Source organism: Gossypium hirsutum, chromosome D05, assembly GCF_007990345.1.
Source record: "Gossypium hirsutum isolate 1008001.06 chromosome D05, Gossypium_hirsutum_v2.1, whole genome shotgun sequence".
NCBI lineage: Eukaryota > Viridiplantae > Streptophyta > Magnoliopsida > Malvales > Malvaceae > Gossypium > Gossypium hirsutum.
The window spans coordinates 24,601,962-24,613,299 of record NC_053441.1 but is presented as its reverse complement, the minus strand read 5'-3'; the positions used below and the strand labels follow the sequence as shown (position 1 = coordinate 24,613,299).

The 11,338-nt window shown below is 32.3% G+C and overlaps 1 protein-coding gene across 1 annotated transcript; it reads left to right on the top strand.

Moving 5' to 3' along the window:
* Window positions 1-9,118: 9,118 nt before the first annotated feature.
* Window positions 9,119-10,937, top strand: LOC107914018 (protein MOS2). The gene has a single exon (XM_016842723.2). It carries the CDS (start codon window positions 9,329-9,331, stop codon window positions 10,715-10,717), a length of 1,389 nt encoding a protein of 462 aa, XP_016698212.2. The 5' UTR covers window positions 9,119-9,328; the 3' UTR covers window positions 10,718-10,937.
* The last annotated feature ends 401 nt before the right edge of the window (window positions 10,938-11,338 follow it).

The following is an 11,338-nucleotide window of genomic DNA, read 5'->3' as shown; positions in this document are numbered from 1 at the left end:
TTAATTTAGATGAAATTTTATAACTCGATTAAATACATTTACAAGTGCATGTGTTTTGGTAATGCCTCGTACCCTATTCCGGTATTGAATACGGGTAAGGGGTGTTACAGTTATACAGCCGGATTTGTTCTTACGATTTCTATAAATCATTCATTCATCATTTGGAAGAAGGCTTCTTTTGTAACAACCCAGTTTAAACCCTAGCCAGACAGTGGTTTTGGGACTACAAATGTGAGTCAAAATAATATTTTAATATTATTTTTTATTTCTACAGCATGTTAATTTATGTGTCTGAAAATTTTGTGTGAAAATTTTATTGTTTGTGTGTTCGATTTTAAAAAAAGGACTTAATCGCGTAAAATAAAAAAAAGTATCATGCTATTTGTTAAAGTGTTAAATTGCTTTAATTAATTAAAGGTGAAGTCCTTAAGTGGATATTTGGCCATGGAACAATGTAGTGGACGGTTATGGGCTTTTGTTATATGGTTTTCTAATTAAATTACAAAGGTTAAAATAGTAAATGGTATATTAATAAGAAGTAAATAAAACAAATCAATAAGTTAGTGGGTGTTCATCTTTTATGGCCGAATGTGAGAAGAAAAGGAAGCCATTTACTTTGTGTAAGGGTTTGGCACTTTGAAGTTAAATTTGAGGTATGAGTTTTGTTCGGTTTTTGATAATCTTTACGTTTTTGAGATTGTTGCTTCGTGTTTTAGCTAGCCCATGCTTTAATTTTCTAATTGGATGATGAAGTTGAGATTTGCCATTATTGATAGCTTGATGGTTTTTTTGTTTGATGATGAAAAATAAATATATGTTGTTAGATTATTATGTTTAATTACGTAATTTTTGATAAAAATGTGTATTAAGGATTAAATTGTGAAATTTGTAAACTTAGGGGTCAAAATGTAAAATAAATGAAATAAATGGGCTGCTAGGGACCTAAGGAGAATTCGGCCTAACATGGGTTTAGTGAAATTTTGAGTATTTTGTGTTGTTTTGAAATAGGGACTAAATTATGGAAATGTGAAATGCTAGAGGCTAAAGTGAAAATTGCCCAAATTGTATATTTTTAGATGAATTTGAGTGAATATGTTATTAAACAAATCAAATTTGAATTAATTTAGATCAAGAGAGAAAGAAATCGGATTTAGAGCGAGGGAAATCAAAAGTAATCGAATAGTCTGTTCGTCTCTGTACGAGGTAAGTTCGTAAGTAAATAGTTGTTGTTAATTTATATGAAAATGTATTTAATTGTGCCAAATTGAGTTTTTGTAACTATATATGAGTTTGCCGAATTGATATAAGTGTGGGAGAAGTAGATATGAGATTGAATTGATTGAATTACGACGTCCGAAAGCCCCATACAAACCGTAGAAATAGTTAGGATATACATGTCATGACATAGGATTCTGATATGTGATTTCGTGTAAGACCCCGTCTGGGACGTTGGCACCAAATTGAGATTTACGTGTAAAACTCTGTTTGGGATAGTGGCATCGATATTTGATCACATGTAAGACCTCGTCTGGGACATAGGCATTGTACGAGCTTTTCGAGTTATCCAAGTATCCTTATTGATTTCGAATGGTTCAATGGGCAGTGTTAAGTTAAGATCGAGTGTGAAATCGAGTTAAATGGCTCAAGTACGTGCGAAATTCAATGTTCATGAAAATAGGTAAGTATAATACTTGAGATGATTATATGAATTATACATGTTAAAGGTGTGACTATTATGTGCATGAGTTTGTTCATGTTCGGCCATATTGATATAATTATGCTAATGTTCATTTGATAAATTATTTGCTTATAACTTACTAGGCAATTTAAGCTTACTATGTGTGTATTTGTTCGTTGTTTTATAGATTTCTGGAAAGCTAGTTACGAGCTCGGAGATCGTCGAGGAAGTCTGTCACACTATCGATCTCTATTTCGGTATTTTAAAAGCTTGAAACTTTGAACATATGGAATGTATAGGCTAGCATTTGCTTTGTTTAGTCTTGAAATGTGTATATATTTAGCCATGCAAAAATGGCTTAATCTTGATATTAATTTTATGTGTATTCAGTCATGGCAATAGCTTATTATGGAAGTAGATTTCATGGTATATATATATATGTGGTATTTGGTTATATGGTTTGGTTTGATTAATAAGTTAGTTGATGGTTGTGTAATTTTGGTCATGGTGTACACACGTTTTGGTAAGTATGTTCCAAAACAAGTATGAACGGTGTTTTGGTTATATGTCTTGGTTGAGTAATGATATGAATGATTTATAAATAGCTCATTTAGTAAGCTTGATACATGATTTGATTTGCAATTGTGGTTGGTTTTGCGTTTCGGCTCAGTGAAGAGGTAAATTGATGAAATTATGTTCGATTGTGTAAAGGTTATTTAAATCAGTCTGTAATGGTTAAGCATGCACATATTATATGCTTGAATGAGTGAGTTTTTAGGTACAGTTCAAGATGTAAATGGCATGAATAATTTTTGGAGGTTAAATGTGATGATCGAATATTGGATTAATGGATTTGGTTGTGTATATGAAATTTTGGCATGGTACATAGCATATGAATTTGGCATATTTAATTTTGATTATTGAACTTAGAAAATGGTTAAGTATAGTCAAGTGGGCAGTTTATGGAATGGTTAGTTTTACAATTAAAATTCGATCATTTAGAAATTGCTTGTATGTACTTGTATAATTTTGCCCATTTTGCCGTGTGATATAGTTCAACTTCAATTAATATGTACATGTACAAAGATCGTAAATAATTTATATTGATATTAGTTAATGTTATGAATTGATATGGTTAGTTGTGGTTTAAATATTAGCAAGTGGGTAAGTTAATATAATAGATGTATTGTTGTAAGTTGAGTATATGAAAGTGACATATAATTTATGTTTATTTAGGTGTCCAAATGCCTTACTATATAGCCACAAGTTTTGGCTATTGGAATTATAATGTATAATATTACGATATGATGTTTTATAATAGTAAAAAATGTTTGATTAGTTGGTTAAGTGGTAAACATGTAAGAATTTTATAAATTTATGACATATGGTTTGAATTTGGTTTTCATGTGTTAGTTTGATTAAAAATTTGATGTGGAATGGCTTTATGATTCATATATTCGAATCTAGTATAAATGATTCGTGGACATTCGAGTTTAGTAATGTTACAAATGTATTTTTATTCTTTGGTGAATAAAAGGTGATAAATGATTGTGCTAAATTGTGTCTTTTACGGTAATGCCTCGTAATCTTAATCCGGTGATGGATACGGGTTAGGGGTGTTACATCTTTAGCCTCTCCTCCTCAGACCTCAGATACGGGCCTTCTACTATTTGAAGCCACTTTTTGAACTGAAGCTTGAGCATTGCTCTAAGCTTCTTTGGATTCAGCTCGATTGGATGACATTACTATATGAAAAACATGTTTAAAATTGTTAAGAGATATCACACTATCACAGGTTATATAATGGCATGTATAGCTAGACTTGTACATGCTACATTAGTTTGAGAATTGACTAAACTCTAGCTCTAATACCAATAAATGTAACACCCCTAACGCGTCTCCGTCACCGAAATAGGGTTATAGAGCATTACCAAAATTTACAGATCAAATATAGACATTTCATAACATTTAATATTCATATAAGAAATCATTCATAATGAATTACATTGTCCCTTAAATTAGCCCTCGAGGCCCAAAATATGCATTAGAAACAAGTAGGGACTAAATCGAGTACTCAGAGAATTTTTCGCGAAATTTCAAAATTTTTCCTAGATGCAGGGTATACACGCATGTGTGGTCAAGCCGTGTGGCTCACATGGCCAAGAGATATGCCTATGCCATAGGCCGTATGGGTATTCGAATTAGGGCACATGGTCGTGTCCCAGCCTGTGTCCGTACCCGTGTAACTCTCTGACTTGGGTCATACAGCCAAGTCACACGGCCAAGCCACACGCCCGTGTGCCAGGCCGTGTGAAAAATCCTAAGCATTTTGTTTTGAATTTTAATGATGCAGAGGACACACGGCCAAAACACACGACCATGTGCTAAGCCGTGTCTCACATACGGCTGAGACACACGCCTGTGTCTCTACCGGTGTGGACAAAATAAGGTCATTTCCAAGCCTTATTTCTAACCCAATTTGTCTTCCACCTACATCAACCCTTTAATACATTCACCAACCAATTTAAGACATTAAAACCAAGCTAAAACTAAGTCTTATACATGACATATTATCACATATGTTCAAGTGTTCAAACTTACCAAACAGAGATATGTGCATATAGGCATATTTTATTGATTATGCTATCTCAAACCAATCATCAATAGGTCTATGTACTTTCCACCATTTAACCATTTCAAACACACACATCAAACATGTTTAGGCCATATATTTACATATCAAAATATACCAAACACAAGTCATACCAATGGCTAGTTTCACCTGAATATTTATATGCCATCATTTGGTTAATTTAACCTATACATGCCATTATATCCAAAAGAAATTTTGCTATTTATACCAAAACCAGCTAAGGGATAGTGTGATGTTGCTCCGACCCGCTTCCAACCTTTACGAGCTTTCGAATACTATAAAACAAAGGAAATAAAATAGAGTAAGCTTTAAAGCTTAGTAAGTCCGTATAACAGGAAATTAACTTACCATTTATTTCACATTAAGGTAAGCTAACTAAACATGCTCAAATCAATTTGGCCAATTACCTAAACACATATCATCATCAAGCATGTTAGTCATATAATTCACATAAATACTAAGAAACATGAATGTGCTCATCAATATTCAATTTTCACATACATGAATTTATCACTTCAAGTATACGTGAACATGTACATATCATATTTTTATACTTCAAATATTTCTCATAGTAATTCATCTTGAATTCATATCATCTAATGTTAGAACTTTACCCGTTGAATCATTTAAAATATCGATCGATACAAGAGTAGTACACATGAAGTGTACAAGTCTGAATTTCGTCAATTCACATTCAAGAATGCTTATTGAGCATTTAAACAGGAAGATCTTCCAAGCCAAATAACAGAAAGCTCATGTGAGCTTATAACGGAAAGCTTATCCAGGCTTAATAACAGGAAGCTCATAAGAGCTTAAATCAGAAAGCTCATGCGAGCTTAACGGGTAACTCTGAAGAGCTATTATCAGGAAGCTCTTGAAGGAGTTTTTAATCGGAAAGCTCCGGATAGCCATAAATCGGGACACTCATAAGAGCTGCGGTGTGTCCGCAACACATGCAGGATCACTACAGATCAGAAAGCTCATAAGAGTATAAAAACGGGAAGCTTGGAATAACCATGTATCAGAAAGCTCAAGAGAGCTTATATCGGGATGCTCATGTGATCTATATCGGGACGCTCTTGCAAGCTATGATGTGTTTGCAACATATGCAGAACCACAACCACTCCGGGAACCTTGTATCCATCTAATTTCATTTTTTCAAACGAGATTTATTTCTTGTTGGACATTGTCAGATACGTGATTTATTTTCATACTTAACAATTATACAAATCATATACATATAAATCAAGCATATCACATAAATATACAATTTAGTTACACGAACTTACCTCGATAATGTTCGTGAACTCGTATGCTACTAATCCGTTACTTTTTCTTTACCTCGATCTAGCTCCGTAGTTGATCTATCCGAATCTATACGAGTAAATTTAGCTCAATTTAATACAATTCATATTCAATTCAAGCCACCTCTTAGGAAAAATTACCATTTTACCCCTATACTTTTAATTAATGACGATTTCATCCCTAGGCTCGGAAAATGAGATTCATGCAATTTAATCCTTATTCCAAGCCTAGCCAATTTTTACATAAAACATTTACAGCCCATATATTTCACAAAAATCAGAATTTTTTCTTGAATTTTACATATTTTTAATTTAGTCCCTAAATCACAATTTCATGAAAATTTCCTTTACAAGTTGTTTATCTATCAACAACCTTTCCATTTCTACCATCAAACTTCATAATTCATGCATATTCATCCATGGAAAAACCCTAGTACTTTAATTACTTTACAAATTAATCCTCAATATAGCTAGATTAAGCTATTACGATCTCGAAAATATAAAAATTACTAAAAATGGGACAAGAAAACATACCTAATTGATCAAAATAAGTTTGTCTATCTTCAAGAACTCAAACTAGGGTTTCCATGGCTTTTTAATTGGGAAAGATGAAGAATCATTATACTTATCTACTAACTCCTCTTAATGGTCTATTTGTCATATAAGGACCTCAAATTTTGAATTTCATAACTATTTGATCCTTTTAGCTACTAGAATTTAACTTTTTCATTTTATGCAATTTGGTCATTTTATCAATTAATCATGTAATCGGTAAAATTTTCTTAACGAAATTTCTATACGATATTCCTATCATAATGTAGATCATAAAATAATATTAAAATAAATTTTCTTACGGGCTCAAATTTGTGGTCCCGAAACCACTGTTCCGATTTCACTAAAAACGGGTTGTTACAGTAAATGTCACTATACCTATCCTATTTTTAATTTTGTTTCATTTAACCATTTGCCTCCTTCCTCTTATTCTTTTTGTGTCCTCAAATATTGTTTTCATTCCTAAGAAAATTCAGGAAGCTTTGAGTCATCTTAGTTGGCGTGATGCGAGATTAGAGGAAATACATGCATTAGACGAGAATGATACTTGGAACCTAGTGGATTTCATTTTGTATGATTTTGGATAATGGATATTCGAGGTGGTCTATCGACGTCCACTCCGAATCCGCAAAATTCAAGTCGACAATTTGACATCTGAATTGTCATCCCTAGTGTGCACCAATTGATTTCGCCCATATCGACCAATACAAAAAAATAAAAAAAAATTAATTTTATATTTATTTGCACAAAAATTTATTTTTAAAATGTACTTTAATTTTTAATTTTTAATTTAGATTTGTTGAAGTATGAATTGTTGTATGCACTCTATAGTATGGGATGATCTTATTGTTTAATTTGTAGAATAATTTTTTTGTTTGTATATTTTGAGTTTGTTAAATGATGGGTTTTTTATTTGTTTATTTTGAGTGTTTTTAACCATAGATAATGGATTGTATTTGTGAAGCTTATTAAAAAATATTTTTTTATAAATGATGAGTATTTTATATATATTTTTGGTATTGTAAAATTTACATATGTAATATTTAAACTCAGGTCACCAACATTTTTAAAATATTTTCTTTAGCAAAGCTTTATTTTTTATGAGTATTTTATATATGATTTTTATTCAATCTCATTATATAATATTTGTAAATATTTTTTATATACATATATCAAAATTTTTTTAACTAGTACTAGGATTTCATTAGAACTTCATAGTTTAGCATGCTTGAGCAAGAGTAGTATTAGGATGGATGACCTCCTAGGAAGTTTTCGTGTTGCACCGATCTTTTTGAGAAATAAATATTTATTCTCAAGTTTAAATCCTTTTTCATGCATTTTTGAACCCTGAGTTGTGGCCTATTGATCGGATGTTTATCTACCCTATGAATAGTCTGTGTTTAAATCATCGTTGTATAAAAAAAATCAAATGTTTTTAAAAAACAACAAAAAATTCAAAACAATACATTGAAATAAACTAGTATTGATACGTATCAATACTAAGAGAAAAATAATATGCCCACCAATACGATATTGACTTAAGACCCAAACAAAATTTTTTTAAAAAAATCCAAAATATGTTTTTAACAACTACTTGAGAAATGTAAAAATTCAAATAATATTAATTTCAAAGTACCCTAAAAATATTAGGGTAAATTACACTAAATGGCACTATATTGTTAGTAAGTTTATAATTTGGTCACTCAATTTCAAAAAGTTACAAAATGATCATTGAACTATTCAAAACTTTTCATTTAGGTCAATGGGTTGTTAAAATCACTGTTATATGGCTTTCTCTATTAGCACCGCTTACACCAATCAAGAGCTTTCATTCTCCTTCTCTTCTACAATTCAATTCTTTTTTTTTTATAAAACAACTTTGAACATCATAAATTTGCAAACTAAAATCCAAACAATTTCTTTCTCCAATCTCCAACAATGACCATCAGGTTGACTTGAATCTAATATATGTTTTTTCTATTCTTTGATGGGTACTGATCCATCGTATTGATCGTCAAATTATCGTTTAGAGTTTACTAGCCAAACTTTAAAAAAAATTAATAACCCTGTGACTTAAATAAAAAAAACTTTTGAACAGTTCATTCACTTAAATAACAACTTTCAAATAGTCTAAACTTAAGTGACTTAATGAAAACTTTTTTAAGTCGAGTGGCTAAAACGTAAACTTATAAATAATTTTGTCTCTTGGTGTAGTTTACCTAAAATATTAAAATATTAAAAAATATTATGTTGAAAAAAGTTTAGAGACTAAAGTTAAAAATTTTACTAAATTGAGAAGTTAAATATTACTTTATCTATTTTTTATTTGATAACTCAACTTTTACTATTTTAGAAGATAAAAGAAAATTTAAATAGACATAATGATAAATTTAATCCTCAACGTTTATATTTTTTTTGTTAATTTAACCTATTTTTTTAGCTAAATTTGGTTGTTAACATTTCGAAAAGAGTCTAATTACTTTTCTTTATTAGGAATGCTGACTAAACATTAATTTTTTAACGATGTTGAAGTAACAACCTGTATGGTAGTCCACATGCACTCTTGCTAAAATAAAAATATTTATCTTATATTTCATGTCAATAAATAATTTAAAATTATAAAAATATAAAAATTTAAATTATAAAAAAATATAAAAGGTTTAAGAAGTTTAGCATGAAGTCCACGTGAATTGATATGTAAGTTGTCATGCTAAAAAGATTAATATTTTAGTTAGTATTTTTGCTAAAAACATTAAATTAACTATTTTTCGAAAGATTGATAAACAAAGTTGACATTTTTAAAAGATTTAGATCAAATTTAACTTATAAAAAAATATAAAAACCATATTGGCAAAAGACGTAAATATTAAGGACTAAAATCCACATTACACCATTTAAATATAATAAAAATTAGAGTATGATGTACCTCTGTTCATTTTCAATTTGTAACTAAATTTCCTCGCCAGCTTGTGCATTTGTGTCGGTCTTTGTATTCCCGTTCTTTCCCTCCTTTCCCTAAAAAATCAAATCCCTAACATTTTTATTCTTCAACTTTGACCTAATCCCATCGGCCCCTCTGCTTTCGGTTGAGATCCGGCATAAGCTTTGGTCTGGTTTTCAGCGGATTTTCGATTCGACGCCATGAAACTATCCTTCTCTCTCCCCTCCAAATCAAAACCCACCCAAAAAGTGCCCATCCCCAAGCCCTCCACCGCCCAAGATGACCTAAACCCCAAAGAATTTGTCACAGAATTCGACCCTTCCAAAACCCTACCCGACCCCAATTCGAAACCCTCCTACGTAATCCCTCCCAAGCAAAACGAATGGCGCCCATACAAGAAGATGAAGAATCTTGACCTCCCTCTCCAATCCGATGCCTCTCGTGATCTCCAATTCGAGCTTGATTCCTCCTCTCACAATCCCAACCCTGATTCCGCAATCTCTTACGGTCTCAATCTCCGCAATAACAGCTCCACCAAGGGTGAGGCGGATAACAAAGATGTAACTCCTGGATCAGCAGCTTCCGTCGAGACGCTCCTTCTCCAGAGTTTTAAAGAGGATTTGAAGAAGTTGCCCGAGGATCGAGGGTTTGAGGAGTTCGAGGATGTACCTGTGGAGGGTTTTGGTAAGGCTTTGCTTGCTGGATACGGGTGGGTTGAAGGTAGGGGAATTGGGAAAAACGCTAAAGAAGATGTTAAAGTAAAGCAATACGAGCGGAGGACCGACAAAGAGGGGTTAGGGTTTAGTTCTAAGGAATTTAAAGACAGAGGACAGGGTTTGAAGAATGTCAAAGAGAATATTGACAAGAAAGAAAGAGAGGAGGATGAAGATGGGTTTTTTGTGGGGAAAGACGTCAGAGTGATTGAAGGGAGAGGGATGGGTTCCAAAGGTACAATAATGGAGAAGTTGGGCGATAGTTGGGTTGTTTTGAAGTTGAAGAATAGAGACGAAGAAGTTAAAGTCCGTATATCTGAGATAGCTGATTTGGGTTCAAGGGAAGAAGAGAAGTGTTTGAGGAGATTGAAGGAGTTGAAGATTAGGGATGAAAAAATGTCGAAACATAAGGATGAAAGAAAGTATAGTAAACGGAGTAGAAATACTGAAAAAATAAGTGAAACACAAGTTAATGTGGAGATAACTAGGACTAATGGTGACCGAGGGGTTTCTTGGCTTAAAAGTCACATTAGGGTTCGGATTATTAGTAAAAGTTTAGCAGGGGGGAGGTTATATTTGAAGAAAGGGCAGGTGGTGGATGTTGTTGGACCATATATGTGTGACATAGCAATGGATGACAGCAAAGAGTTGATTCAAGGGGTTGAGCAGGAACTGCTCGAGACTGCATTGCCGAGGCGTGGCGGTCCGGTTCTTGTTTTGTATGGTAGGCATAAAGGTGTGTATGGAAATTTGGTAGAGAGGGATTTAGATCGAGAAATGGGTGTTGTAAGAGATGCTGATAGTCAGGAGTTGCTAGATGTGAAACTTGAACAGGTTGCTGAGTATATGGGGGATCCAAGCTATCTTGGGTATTAATTATGGCATATGCCTTCTCAACACAGATAAAAGCAATAGGTATTTCCTGCTAAAGTGTGCCCTTCTGTCAATTTTTGTTCATCACCTATTGCCATGTCAAACCCTGTATTATCGAAGTTATGGTTCAAATATAACCATTCTTGCTGTATTTTTATTTGTACTTAGCTTATAAGCTTCTCCATTAGTGTTCAATTGGCAATTTAAAGTATTCCAATTTATAGATTAGAATTCCAATCAATCTGAAAATGAAGATATTTTTCTTCCTCTCCTCTACCTGAACTCTACTTTTGGAAATTGACTTATGAAAAAAAGTTGAAAATAATTTTCTGGAATAGTTTATATATTTTATTGCTTGGAATGATAATTGTGTAAAATTATTTTTCATTATGCGGTTGCTTTGTGGAAATTTTGCATTGATATAAATTATGAAAAGAAGCGATCCCTATGGTATATAGATCCTTCGTTGCTTTGCTTTAGCTTTTATTGAAAAGGGATTGATCCTGGATTAAATGACATAACTGGAATGAGCAAAAGCTTGAAAGTGTCCTTCTCTTTTATGTTTATGAATGTTTCTCTTGGTTTGTTTTGTTTTTCTTCTCTGCTTCTTATCTATCAATCAAA

Coding starts and splice junctions, on each gene's coding strand:
- LOC107914018 (XM_016842723.2), top strand. CDS start 9,329: ATGAAACTATCCTTCTCTCTCCCCTCCAAATCAAAACCCACCCAAAAA.